This window comes from Nomascus leucogenys, chromosome 6 (assembly GCF_006542625.1).
Source record: "Nomascus leucogenys isolate Asia chromosome 6, Asia_NLE_v1, whole genome shotgun sequence".
NCBI classification, from domain to species: domain Eukaryota; kingdom Metazoa; phylum Chordata; class Mammalia; order Primates; family Hylobatidae; genus Nomascus; species Nomascus leucogenys.
Window position 1 is genome coordinate 81213401 of NC_044386.1, and position 14698 is coordinate 81228098.

Consider the following 14698-nt stretch of genomic DNA (forward strand, 5'->3'; position numbering starts at 1 on the left):
AACTTCCATTTTGTGTTCTAAGCAGTTTTATAGTCACATTACAAAAACATAGGCTATGAATAGACTTAGATTGAAATGGTGCTAGGTATCTTAAGATGACTAGGCAAATTTCCATTTCTATTTATAAATGTTGCAGTAATTTACAGATAGTGTCCTACATGGTTTATTTAAGCAGCCAAAAGAATACGTGTGCAAAACAGTTGTCGGGGTTGATATATAGGCACACATATATACACATATATTACACAAACTACCCAACATAATCCCAAGATCCTAAAAGCTGAATAACGGTTTACCTGCTCTTGCAAAAAGTAGTTGTACATTTTTTATTTCAACATCAAACTTGTCATATGCCTTATCCATTATTTCTTCCAGAGATGAATTAGTAGTCTTCTGTAAACCTTGATCTTTACTGTTGAGCTAAAATGAAGGACAAATTTCAATTGTTTTTCCAAAACAGAAAAGCACATACATCAACATACTTTAGTTAGGTTTCAGTCTTGCACTTAGTTAGTTAAAACCTAACAAATTGAAAATATTGCTCTTAATGAATAAACATTTTAATTTTCAGATAATTATTTGTAAACAATATAATATTTCAGCATACATCTCTATTAAAATTGAGAAATAGGTGTTCAGCACATTTTCATGTTTGAGCTGTCTGTCTCGAATAACTTGTCTAGATGTACAACTCCTTCTCTTCCTGGCTCTCAGGAATTATTGCCACTTAGAGTCCAGCTCCCCTGACCCCCACCCTACACCCTTCACCATTAGATAGCAGCGTTTTGTTCCTTCTCCACACTATAACACAGGAATAAAATTAGGCCACTATAATTCAGCTCCAATTTGTACTGCCTTTTCCCCCTTCCCAGCGGAAGCAAGGATCAATTCAGGAGTATACAAGGGATCTTCAAAAAGTAGATGGAAAATGCCCATTATGAAAAAACTGCATGAATTTCAAAACTGTTTTGTACCAAAAGAAACTTGTACTAATTTTTCATAACATGACTGAACAGGATCTAGTTTGAGTCACTAAGAAGATTAAGGCTTCAGTTTGAAAAGGGCCCCCCCATAATAGCAACATGAATTCTGCTAAAATTGAGGCAAAAACAAATACCAAATTTATGCTGAAGCTTGGGTGAAAGAATGGTGAAATCAGTAATGCTTTATGAAAAATGTATGGGAACAGTGCCCCAAAGAAATTAGCAGTTTACAAATAGATAATTAATTTTAAGAAGGGTCAAGACAATTTTGAAGATGAAGCCCACAGTGGCAGACCATGCACATCAATCTGCGAAGAAAAACTTAATCTTGTTCATTCACTAATTGAAGAGGACCGATGATTAACAGCAGAAACAATAGTCAACACCAGAGACATTTCAACTGATTCCGCTTACACAATTCTGACTGAAAAATTAAAGCTGAGCAAACTTTTTAATCAACAGGAGCCAAAACCAGTGTGCTCAAATCAGCTACAGACAAGGGTAGAGCTTTCAATGGAAATTTTAAAAACAAGTGTGGGATCAAGATCCAGAAGCATTTCTTCAAAGAATTATAATAAGAGATGAAATATGGGCTGGGTGAGGTGGCTCACATCTGTAATCCCAGCACTTTGGGAGGCCAAGGTGAGCAGATCACTTGAGGTTAGGAGTTCGAGACCAGCCAGGCCAACATGGTGAAACCCCATCTCTACAAAAAATACAAAAATTAGCCAGGTGTGGGGGTGCGTGTCTGTAATCCCAGCTACTTGTGAGGCTGAGGCAGGAGAATCACTTGAACCCAGGAGGCAAAGGTTGCAGTGAGCAGAGATTGCGCCACTGCACTCCAGCCTGGACGACACAGCAAGACTCCATCTCAAAAAAAAAAAAAAAAAAAAGAGATGAAACATGGCTTTACCAGTACGATCTTAAGGACAAATCACAAGTAAAACAATGGTTACCATAACGTAAAAGTGACCCAGTCAAAGCAAAAGTGGACTAGTCAAGAGCAAAGATCATGGCAACAGTTTTTGGGGATGCTCCAGGCATTCTGCCTGTTGACTTTCTGGAGGCCCAAAGAACGAGAGCATCCGCTTATTACGAGAGTGTTTTGAGAAAGTCAGCCAAAGTTTTAGCAGAAAAACACCCAGGAAAACTTCACCAGAGAGTCCTTCTTCACCACGACAATGCTCCTTCTGCTCATTCCTCCCATCAAATGAGGGCAGTTTTGTAAGATTTCCTATGAGAAATCATTAGGCGCCCAACTTACAGTCCTAATTTGGCTCCTTCTAACTTTTTTTGGTTTCCTAATCTTAAAAAAAAAAAATCTATAAACTACCTATTTTTCTTCAGTCAGTAATGTAGAAAAGACTACAATGACATGATTAAATTCCCAGGACCCTCAATCCTTGAGGGATGGACTAAACAGCTGGTATCATCACTTACAAAAGTGTCTTGAACTTGATGGATCTTAAATTGAGAAACAAAGTTTATGTTTTTTTATTTTTATCTTTTAATTCCATTTTTCCACAAACTTCAAAGTCCCCTCATATATTTGAAATTGTCACCTTTTACTGGAGGCTTGGATTTCTACGAGATTCAAAATCCAAAATCCAAAAGTTCTCTTGCTCTACTTAGTTACTGACAGTGGTTTAACAAATATATATTCATATATGTACAATTTCCTATTGTCAAAATATATAAGCAACAAATAACACCATATAATTAAGCCCTGGAAACTATGAAAACTATGAACGCTTCTTTCTAATTAGGAAAAGGCAGATGTAATCCAGTCCTTACTGTCAAATCACCCTACCACTACAGAAAATTTGGAGGTTTTTTTGTTTTAATAGTCATAAAACATATATAAAATACTCCAAGCTAGACTTGAAACACAGGCTAAAAAATAAGTCTACATTTAGTTTAGTGAACTCTGAAGAAAAAAACAGCAAACTGTTGGAGAGTTAGCTAGCAAGCAGGTCAAAGATGGGCAGACAAAAAAATGCATATATACCTACCTGAAATGTACCAAAATCTAAAATCAGAAGATCTGACTTTTCATGGTGGAAACCTGTCTGTGGAACTACTAGATAAGAAGGCTTCAGATTTATCCTTAAATCAAGGACTTTTCGAGTTTCAATAATATGGGTAAGTCCTAAAGACATAAGAAATAATGACAGATGAGATGGTCAAGTTGAAATATGTAATCATATTATTAACAACTAGAATAAGAGTTTTACTTGAAAAGTATTACAGGTTGGGCATGGTGGCTCACGCCTGTCATCCCAGCACTTTGGGAGGCTGAGACAGGCGGATCACGAGGTCAGGAGATCGAGACCATCCTAGCTAACATAGTGAAACCCCATTTCTACTAAAAACACACAAAAAAATTAGCTGGGCGTGGTGGCGGGCACCTGTAGTCCCAGCTACTTGAGAGGCTGAGGCAAGAGAATGGCGTGAACCCAGGAGGCGGAGCTTGCAGTGAGCTGAGATTGCGCCACTGCACTCCAGCCTGGGCAACAGAGCAAGACTCCATCTCAAAAAATAAAATAAAATAAAATAAAAAATAAAAAAAAGAAAAGTATTACAAAGGAGTATTACTTTTTCTCACAAATTAGATTCTCAATTCAGCATGTAAGGTGAAAACTGCATATAGTCAGCGGTAAACAATCTTATTATAGCACAGTATAGTAAACCCAACATAGCTAGTATTTTACGTAGGGATAGAAGAATTTATTATTTCCTTGGTTAAGGAACTGGATAAAATAGTTGGCTTGACTTTAGAGGTCATGCTATACAAAAGTAAGTATCTTTCAAACTATATTCACACACAGTGTGATTAACAGTTTCTTAAGAACTGAGATGGAGGGTTGTTTTCCATCTCAAGCTCATTCTGAAGCACGAGTTCTTAACTGTAACGGCAGGAAGAATCATCTGTGCCCCATATTATGCTCTTTCTCACCCAGTCTAGCAGGTATATTTGATTTTGAGAAAGCCACGTCCACTCTATACTGTAATACAGCCTGAGTTTAAAATAAAGAAAAAAAGCAACATATTTTGAATACAATGTTTACATTAGAGTAGGCAAAATTTTTAAAGCTTAGCTGATGCTTATGTAGACACTCAAATTCTTTACCTGTAGCTGTTCTCTCCTTAATTTCCTCCAGCTTCATCAATGTTGCTGATGTTATTTGCTCAAGATCCAATCCCTTATTTGATTGAAAGAATTCAACCACTGCATTGACAGTTTTCTATAAGAAAATTTTTTTAACATAACCAAGTTACACATAGTTCTTTCCATATTGTAAACTTCAAAGTTTCACCTCAATTCTAAACAGCTGTAGCTTTGAACTGTAGAATTCCTAAGATATTCTGTCCTACTACATCTCCCTTTGGAGTAAAAGAGAACCTGGAGAAAGGAAGAGCCTAAGCAAGTTTACTGGAGAGGCAACAAATGTGCACATATCATTAAGGTGTAAAGTATGTTCTACAGCGTCATATGAATGTAGCAGCAGACATTACTTCTAGTTTTAGCCTCCAATTAGTCAGAAGATGAAACTCTACTTCTCTACACTGTAATTAGATTCTCTTGCACTTTGAAGTTTAGAAAATTAAGAGGAAGAAAGCCATTCAGCTCTTACCTACATGCCAAATTTAAACTTTTAAAAAATCAGAGATTTTCCAAGATGAAAACAGTTCTGGAGACTGGTTGTTCAACAATGTGAATGTACTTAACACTACTGAATTGCAAACTTAAAAACAGTTAGGATGTTAAATTGAGTTATGTGTATTTACCACAATTAAAATTTTTTAATTATAAAATATAAGGAGTTCTGCAGTCTTTATATACTGTCCCCCCACCCACACACACACACTTTATTTAGCTTTCAATCGTAAAGTAAAATTACATCAGGGATCTCAACAAGGTGGGGCGAACCTACAAGTGATGCAATGAGTAGTGAACCATATTCATATTGATGACTAACTTGAGATGATGGATAAGATAGCATGAATAAAAGGTAAAGTCATAGATACAGAACCTGAGCCAGCACTTCCAATAACATCTAAACATCAATGCTTTTTTCCCATGTGAACAATATTTAAAATTCTTTTAATCACTCCTAAAGCTCTTTGAATTTGTTCCAAACACTGAAAGAAAAGAGAAAATACACAAAAAAGAACTGGAGTAGGAAGTAAACGTGTAACAATTTGGGAGTAGTTGGCAAATAAACAAGAATTTTTAAAAGTATATTAGATTTTTTTAAATTTAACATAAGCGTAGATAAATAAACCTTGGAGTAGGGAAAAATGTACTGCATACGAAAAAAATCAAAATTAGCTGCTGAACATATACTGCTTTTGAAACAAGAAAAACCTATTAGGAAACTTACTTATTAAGTAAATAAATGTTAAATATGAAAGAGGAGAAATAAGAAAACTGTATGTCAGAAGTATAAGATGATTTAAATAGTTACTTTCTCCTTGCACTTACAGCATCATAGATGACCTCCACAGGCTGGGACTGAACAATGAGAGTCTGGTCAGCAGGACTATCCTCCGGATTGGTTTCAAACTTAATTTTAAGCAAGGATGATGTAGTGTCACCAATTGAAGCCACAAGTGATGGTACAATATCCTGCTGTCTCAAACCTGTTATATACCAGTGTTCTAATTTCGCTTCTACCCTATAATCCAATGAAGAACAAGGAAAGATACAGATAAGGTCTTTTGTAATCTAATGGGCTAAAATACAAATTTCCCTTTAAAAACTTATTTGAGAACCAGGACCATCCATGCACATTATCCAGAGCTAAAGCTCAACCTCCTTAGCCAGGCATTCAATTGCTCACGCACAATCTGGTTTGCTGCTCTTGTTGTTTTAATTAACTCCTTTCATCTATGTGAAAAACTCACTTTAGCCAACTTTAGAATACTGTAAAAGTTCTGATCACTGTTGTATGAATAAAAGATCACACGACATGGATGAACTCCTCTCCCTATTTCTATGCCACCCTTAACACCCTCTTACTCCATTCCAGCTTCTCCTAGTCATTTCCATTCAGCTAACCTAGGCCTTCTCCTAGCTCAGTTATTCACTTCCACAGCTAAGCTCATGTAGCATTAACTATGAGGCATTTAATTTTACAAAACCTTCTTACCCTAGAGCTGTCTAATGTTATATAGTTCTTGAATTATTAATTTTTTGTATATCTTTTATCATACATTTCTTGAAAACAAAAACTTACTGTACTTGTCCACAGCTTTTACAGTATTGAGGCTATAAATTAAATACTATCCAATAAATATTCACAAAGGAAAGGAGGGAGGGCAGAACAAGTGATGAAGTACCCATACAGCTCCGTAACAAAACAAAAGCAAATATAAAAAGGCTATCTTGACATATACAAGGAAAAGAAATTAAAGAGCTGGCAGTAATCATTTTTAAACCTGAATAACACACATTTTTTTGCCTAAAACTATAACTAAAAATAAAAATTGAAATAAGTTTTTAAAAACTTACTTAAGTGCTTGTGCTCCTGGTCGCTGAGATACTTGAGTGCCCAGGCCAATTATCTGAATTTTTAGTATTTCTGGAATATTCTTGTTTTCTCTTATCGTAACAGAGGTGCTTACTAACTTCAGAGTCATTATATGGGCGACATACTATACAGAAAGAATGAAATTAAAATTGTTAAAGTTTAAATAATTATTACTTTCTTTAATAATTTCTTATTTAAATTTGTTGAGTTATAAAGCAACCTAACAAATAGAGCATGGTAGCTTCTGGCATCCATATGCTCACCATAAAAGAAAAATTCTTCATTAACAAATGTATTCACTATAAATTACAAAATTCAATATAAAATTGTCCACTAAAATAGGATGCTTACAAAAGATCTAGAAATTCATTTCTCTTAAGTTTTATTTTATTTTATTTTATTTTATTTTTGAGAAAGAGTCTTGCTCTATTGCCAGGCTGGAGTGCAGCGGCACAATCACAGCTCACTGCAACCTCCACCTCCTGGGTTCAAGGGATTCTCCTGCCTCAGCCTCCCGAGTAGCTGGGATTACAGGTGCCCGCCACCATGCCAAGCTAAGTTTTGTGTTTTTAGTAGAGATGGGGTTTCACCATGTTGGCCAGGCTGGTCTCGAACTCCTGACCTCAGGTGATCTGCCTACCTCGGCCTCCCAGAGTGCTAGGATTAAAGGCGTGAGCCACCGTACCCGGCCCTCTCTTAGTTTTAAAGGTTATAACAATGAAACAATTACAAAGTATTTTGTGGCATAAAGATTCAATTCAGCAACTTTTTCTGAAACAAACTAAGTATTTCAGAATAATCCTGTGGCTGAAGGAAAGAAACCTATATAGAACATCTGCTTGATTGCTGTGCAGAGTTAATAAGACACTGAGAAAATAAATCCTGACCCCAAAATTACTGAGTCAAGATTGGAGGTAAAACAGAGAACCAAGGAGATGATCCTGGAATTTGGGGACCTGTTTCTCCTAGAAGTATTTGGAAATTTCAAACGGGACAGCCTAGAGGCTGTGAAGCTAGGCTAGCAGGGTCAAAACTGGAAACCAGGTCCCACCAAAGGGTAAAAGCACTGCTAAAATACATTCTTTTGCCTGGGACCCTAAAGGGCTGTATCATAAGAGTAAAGGTGAACTAGAAGCAGGCAGACTCCCATGATCTGCGGCACAGCATCAAATCATCTCAATACCTACAGTAACACTGATTGGTGCATGTACACACATACACACATACTCGCACACACACACACACACACAGGCTCACTAGATTCATGACAAATTGGAACAAAAACCAGCAGAAACAACAGAAAATAGATTCATAGGAGCTCTAGACATCAAGTGTCTAATTTGAGACTTACCCAGACTACTAGATTTATTAGGGTCAAAGACATAAAAGATAAAACAAAGCATGTTAGCAAAGAATTTGGAAGCTATAAAAAAAGAACCAAATAGAAATTCAAGAACTGAAATATACAAAAGCCAATTAAGAATTCAATAAATGAGTTTAACAGTAATATACAAAGAGCTGAAGAGAGAATTAGAGGAAACTAGCCAAAGAATAAACAGATAAAGAACTTGGAAATACCTCAGAGAAAATAAGACACACATGAAATATTATGAAAAGATCCCACTATGTACATTAGAAGTGCCAAAGGATGAAGGATAAAAGAATGATGGGAAATAAAACTGGGAAGTGAGGATTTTTTCCCAAATTGATGAAACCTCAAGATGTCCAAACAGTAAGAAGTCCAAACAGTATAAACAAAAATGAATACATATCTAGTCACATCACGGTAAAATTACTGAAAATCTAACGTAAAGAGATTTTCTTAACAATAGAAAAATGAGAGAGATGGGTGGAAATTACCATCAAAGTGATACTGTAAGACTAACAGCTGAATACACAAAAGAAAATGCAGGCCAAACAACAATGAAATTATACCTTCAAAATTCAGAAAATCATTAACAACCTAGAATTCTATACACAAAAGTATCCTTCAAGAAATAAGGAAAAATAGAGATATTTTCAGAAAGACAAAAAAAAAATTTAAAACTTGTCACCAGCAGAACTGCATTCAACAAAATAATATAATTGGCATTGTTCAGGTAGAAAGAAAATTACTGACAGATGGTCAGAGACACAGAAAGGAATTACGTGACTGGAATATTCAATATTGCTAAAATTACAATTCTCCCCATAATAATTTACAGATTCAATGTAATCTCTAACAAAAGCAGCATGTACTTTTGAAAACACTGATAAGATTATTCTAAAAGGTATATATAAGTGCAAAAGGCCTAAAATAGCCAAAACACTCTTAAAAAAGAAAAAAAAAAGAAAACCAAGTCAGAGGTCTTACTTTAAGACTTATAAAACTATAATAATCAAGTGTATCAGTCCATTCTCATGCTGCTAATAAAGACATACCTGAAACTGGGTAATTTATCAAAGAAAGACGTTTAACGGACTCACAGTTCCACACGGCTGGCGAGGCCTCACAATCATGGCAGAAGACAACGGAAGAGCAAAGACATGTCTTACATAGCAGGCAAGAGAGCTTGTGCAGGGGAACTCTCACGTATAAAACCATCAGATCTCATGAGAATTAACTCACTATCACGACAACAGTATAGGAGAAACCACCTCCATGATTCAGTTATTGCCACTTGGTCTCTCCCTTGATGGTGCTGAGGGGCAGATTATGGGGATTACAATTCAAGATGAGATCTGGGAGAGGACACAAAAACCTAACCATACCAACATCATTAGTCATTAGGAAAATGCAAATTAAAACCACAGTCGAGGAACATATCAAATCTGCTAAAACGGCTAAAATTAAAAAGCCTGACAATATCAAATGTGGTCAAGAATATGTAGCAACTGGAACCAGTGGTAGGAATATAAAATATTACAACTTTTGGAGAAGCGTTTGCCAGTTTTTAGAAAAGTATACCTATTTACCCTATGACCCAGCAACTCTACTCCCAGGTATTTAACTCGAGAGAAGTAAAAACATATCTCCACCAAAGACTTGTACAAGTATGTTCATAGCAGCGTTATCTGTAATAGCCAAAACTAGAAACAAAAAAATATATATCAACAGGAAATAGATAAAAAATTATGGTATATTCACACAATGAAATACTATTCAACAATGAAAAGGAACCATCTACAGACACATACTCAACATGGATGAATATCAAAAACATTATTTTGAGCAAAAGAAGATAGAAACAAAACAATGCATGAACTGGAAAAAGTAATCACGGTGACATAAGTTATAAAGCATTTGTTTTGCAAGGCAAAAGAAGAAATATGACTGGAAAGGGTTACAAGGGAACTTTTTGGAAGGATGGAAATGTTCTCTATCTTGTTTTTGTTGATCACCACATAGGTGTATTCAATTGTCCAAATTCATCAAATGAAATTTAAGATCTGTGAGCTTTATTGTATGTAAATACTGCCTCAACCAAATTTTAAAGACACTTATACCAATCCAACAAAAGATGTTCAACTTCTGCAGATAAAATTATAAAACATTATTAGAGGAATGAAAAAGAGGTAAATAAATGGAGCCATGTGCTATATTTATAGGTTAAAAGACTCAATACTATAAAGACATAAATTCTCCCCAAATTAATTTATAGAGTCAATAAAATCCCAATGAAAATCTCAAGTTTTTATAGAAACTGAACAGCTGATTCTAAAATTTATATGGAAATTTTAAGGACCAAGAATAGAAAAGGTAATCATAAAGAACACCAGAGTTTAAAGATTTCTACAACAAGGTCAAAGGACTGATTACAAAGTTACAGTAATGGCCAATGGAATAAAGACAGGCAAATGGCCAATGGAATAAAGCAGGAATTCCACAAATATAGACACTTAACTGATGATAAAGAGGTAAATGGAGAGCAGTGGCAAAGGCAACCAGTGCTGTGTCAAGGAGACAGCTATATGGGCAAAAATTGAGTCTTAACCCCAACTTCACACCATACACAAAAATCAATTTTAGATAGACCATAAATCTAAATATATAATGACAATATAAAACTTCCAGAAGCATAGTTTTATGACCTTGCAGTGAGGAAAGACTTTTAAACAGGACACCAAAAAAGCATTAGCCATAAAGGAAAAGATTAATAAAGAAAACAAATATTAAAAATAAGAAGTCTAGCCATCAAAAGATATTATTAATGAATGAAAATGGGGATGGGAGTGGTGGCTCACGCCTGTAATCCCAGCACTTTGGGAGGCCAAGGCAAGCAGGTCGCTTGAGCTCAGGAGTTTGAGACCAGCCTGGGCAATCTTGCAAAACCCAGTCTCTACAAAAAAAAAAATAATAATAATACAAAAAATTAGCTGGGCATGGTGGCACATGCCTGTAATTCCAGGTCCTCAGGTGGCTGAGGCAGAAGACTCACTTGAACCCAGGAGGCGGAGGTTGCAGTAAGCCAAGATCGTGCCACTGCACTCCAGCCTGGGAGAGTAAGACCCTGTCTCAAAAGGAAAAAAAAAACAGAGAATGAAAATGTACTTTACATTGTGGGCAGACAGACTTGCAACACAACTAAAAATGAAAAGCCAAGCCACGTTGTTGGGGAAGATATTAACATCTAACTAGCAAAGGCCTCATATCCAGAATATATAAAGAATTCCTACAAACCAATAAGAAAAAAAAGACAACCTAATAATCAAGAAGAGACTCAAAACCCACTTTCACAAAATAGCATATCTAAAGACCAAAGACCAATAAATACATAAAAAGTGCAAAACCTCTTTAGTCATCCAGGAAATGCAAATTAAAACCGTAATATTACAATTACTTTTGCACCAACCTAATACTATTACTATTCATCCCCATTTAGAATGGCTAAAATTTAAAAGATTGATAATGCCAAGTGCTGGTGAAGATGTGAAACAATAATTATCCTCGCATACTGCTAGCGGAAGTGTTTTCCACATTGCAAAACTATTTAATATGCTCATATCCAATGACTCAGCAATTCCACTCCTCAGTAAATGTTATCTTACACATCCACACTAAAAGACACAAGTTCAGAGCAGCATTATTCATGATAAACAAGAAACAACCCAAGTGTTCATCAACAAAAGTACAAATAAATAAGATGTGGTATTTTCAAATAACTTAATCCTGTACAGCAATGAAAGTTAGTAAAATACATCTACTGCAACAACAGGGATGAATCTCACAAGAACCAAACTAGAAACAGAAAATATATATTTTATGAGGACATTTATAGAAAGATAAAAATATGCAAAACAAAATAATAGTGTTGGTAGTAAAAAACAAAAAGAAATAAAAGATATGATTACCATAAAAATCAGGGTAACGGCTACCTTTGGAGAAGCAATGATGGGGGACATAGGGACTTCTAAGGTGACAGCAATATTCTAAATCTTGACCTTGATAATAATTGCACACCTGTTCCCTTTTTAGTCAATCAAATAGGCAGTACATTTTGGTTTTGCTTACTCTTTTATATATGTTATGCTTCACAAGTTGAAAAAAATTTAAGATAAAATTTTTTTAAGATTCAATTTGGCACTATAATAAGTACTTCTGTCAGGTTATTCTTACGTTCACTAAAACTACTTAAATCTAAAGTTGGAGGCTGGGCGCGGTGGCTCACCCGTGTAATCCCAGCACTTTGGGAGGCCGAGGAAGGTAGGTCACCTGAGGTCAGGAATTTGAGACCAGCCTGGTCAACATGGCAAAACCTCATCTCCGCTAAAAATACAAAAATTAGCCAGGCAGGGTGGCAGATGCCTGTAATCCCAGCTACTCGGGAGGCTGAGGCAGGAGAATCGCTTGAACCCAGGAGGCAGAGGTTGCAGTGAGCCAAGATCACGCCACTGCACTCCAGCCTGAGTGACAAGAGCGAGACTCCATCTAAAAAAATCAAAATACAGTTGGAGAGAGAATTTTAATTGGTAAAACCTGACTGAAAATTCAACCATTAAGTAGCAGAGTGGAATTAATAACATTTTTATTACTTAAAAAAATCAATAACTCTAATCCAATTCAATCTAATATAGTACAATGAGACAAAATTCCTTTAAACCACTTAAATAATTACCTGCTTAGGTAAAGTTAGGTTGTGTGTACTCTCACTATAACCAATGGCAGTGAAGAGTTTATCTTTTTCTTCTGGAGTCATAAGGTCATCAATAGCTATGAAAAAGCAACACTTTAAGAAATTAATTGCTTCCATTTTACAGATATAACTAAAAAGACTAACCAAACTAACAAGTATCCTAAAATCAACAGACACAAATGCTAAAGCAAAATTAGCCAGGTAATATCCTCTAATATACTACAACTTTGACCAAATATATTCTATTTGCTTGCTAAGGTCAAGAAAAGGCAAAGAGACACCATTAAGGAAATTCAGTTCTAATATATGGGTTTTATAATTCCCTAAGTATTTTAAAACTTAAGTGAAACTTGTAATTGAATATCTATGCAAAAGGTAACAAAAAATGCAAAATGTTGAGATCTTTAAACATTTTAAATTTGACATAAATATTATTTCACAAACAAAAAATCAAAGTTTTATTTTAGTCTAAGTTTTATTTCAGATAAACATAGGAATATTCCAGCCTGATGTATTTGCTTATATATTTACTATACTGAGCTAATTTATTTCAAATGTATTTCAAAATAAAATTCAACAGGGAAGATATAATTTACATAGTTTTTTTTAACTTAACACTGTACAATAAATTATTTGACTTGGAACTTACTTTCAGGAATCAATGATTCTTCGTCCTTTTTCTTAGACTCTTTCTTACCCCAAAACCCACTAAACCAGCCTCCACGTTTCTCGCCTGTGTCAGCAGACTTTTTCCTTAATTTTTGCCCAGACCGAATCACCTAAAAAATAAAAATTAAAAAATTTACTTTAAGAATGTTCCCCTCTTCATTTTCAGTTGTAGCCTGGGAAAAAAGCAATGGTTCATTTTTTTTTTTTGTAACGCTAGGTAAGATTGCACCAGTCAAGATCTTAAATGATGCTCACAACACAATTTAGTTAAATGCAGTCCCCCCATTAGTTTATTAATACTTCCTACACCAACTGATAGCATTTTGATAAGGCTGCATGTTATGAGCAATATAGTTAAGGTTTCAAGTAAAATATTTCTAAGCAATGTGACTTCCAAATTCTTCCAAATTTTTAAGTTAAGGAGCCACTAGAACTGCATGTTTATAAAATGAAAAGTTCCTTGAAAGGGAACACACCCAAAAAAGTATTAATTTAAAACAATTATATTTCAGAATTCATATACAATGCTGGCTTGCTAACTAGGACAGTGGCAGAAGGAGGGATATAAATTAAAATAGTCCTTGAATCTCATTTCACCCTCTTTTCTCAACAAATCCTGACTTGATTTTCTATCGCTCCTTCTCTTTGCCCACTTTTCAGAGAAATATAGATGAATAACCAAAAGGCAGAATACAGGGATAAACAAAATAAAGGGGATAAGTAATTTAGATTATATGTTCTCATTCCCTGAATAAGTAAATTTCAATAATTTTTCCACTTAAAGTATTTTAAATTGGTAGTGAATTGATAACATATTGTAAGCCTCTGTGTGTAATACAAAGTGGAATAATACAAAAGAGAAGATAAAAGTAAAGAGTTGAATTCTATAGTAAAGAGAATAGGTTTGACTGGTGAATGTAAAGACTAAGGATGGGCAAAATGTTAAACTTTTGTCACAAGCTAGGGATGAGTATATACATTTTCAAGCCCTGTTTGAAACTGCAAGATGAAAGTGAATGACAAATCAGCTACTGTGGATACCACAGCTCAGTGGTATTCAATCCTTGCTGCACAAAAGAATCATCTAGAAGCTTTATGAGAAAAAATGCCAAAGCCAAAGCCCCACCACACAACAATTAAATCAAATCTTGAGAGAGTGGGTTCTCTCAAGAGAGAAGTATTTTTTTTTTTAATTCCCCTGGTGATTCTAACATACAGCCAAGGTTCAGAACCACTGAGATGAATGACAACAAACTAGTTTCCTTAAACAGCAGAGATCATGATAAAGGGAATTAACTGCTTCAACAGTTTCCCAGGTAGATAAAACTGGGCTTTTTTGGAAATGACACCCAATTAAATGTACATCATCTGAGTTTTCTGCTTTTAAGAATCTTCTATG

General features: G+C 35.1%; 1 protein-coding gene across 8 annotated transcripts in view; it reads right to left on the reverse strand.

Moving 5' to 3' along the window:
- The window catches only part of VPS13C (vacuolar protein sorting 13 homolog C), a 192724-nt gene that overhangs the window by 119659 nt on the left and 58367 nt on the right, over positions 1-14698 (reverse strand). For all 8 annotated transcript variants that reach the window (XR_004030533.1, XR_004030529.1, XR_004030532.1 and 5 more), the window contains 7 exons: positions 13280-13409; positions 12613-12707; positions 6499-6641; positions 5470-5662; positions 4114-4228; positions 2996-3132; positions 297-420 (listed from right to left, as the gene is read on the reverse strand). Coding sequence is in view for 3 of the 8 variants with exons in the window: in XM_030814508.1 (XP_030670368.1) it covers positions 297-420; positions 2996-3132; positions 4114-4228; positions 5470-5662; positions 6499-6641; positions 12613-12707; positions 13280-13409 (937 nt within the window). In the remaining 5 variants the exon portion in view is untranslated. The remainder of the gene's footprint in view (positions 1-296; positions 421-2995; positions 3133-4113; positions 4229-5469; positions 5663-6498; positions 6642-12612; positions 12708-13279; positions 13410-14698) is intronic.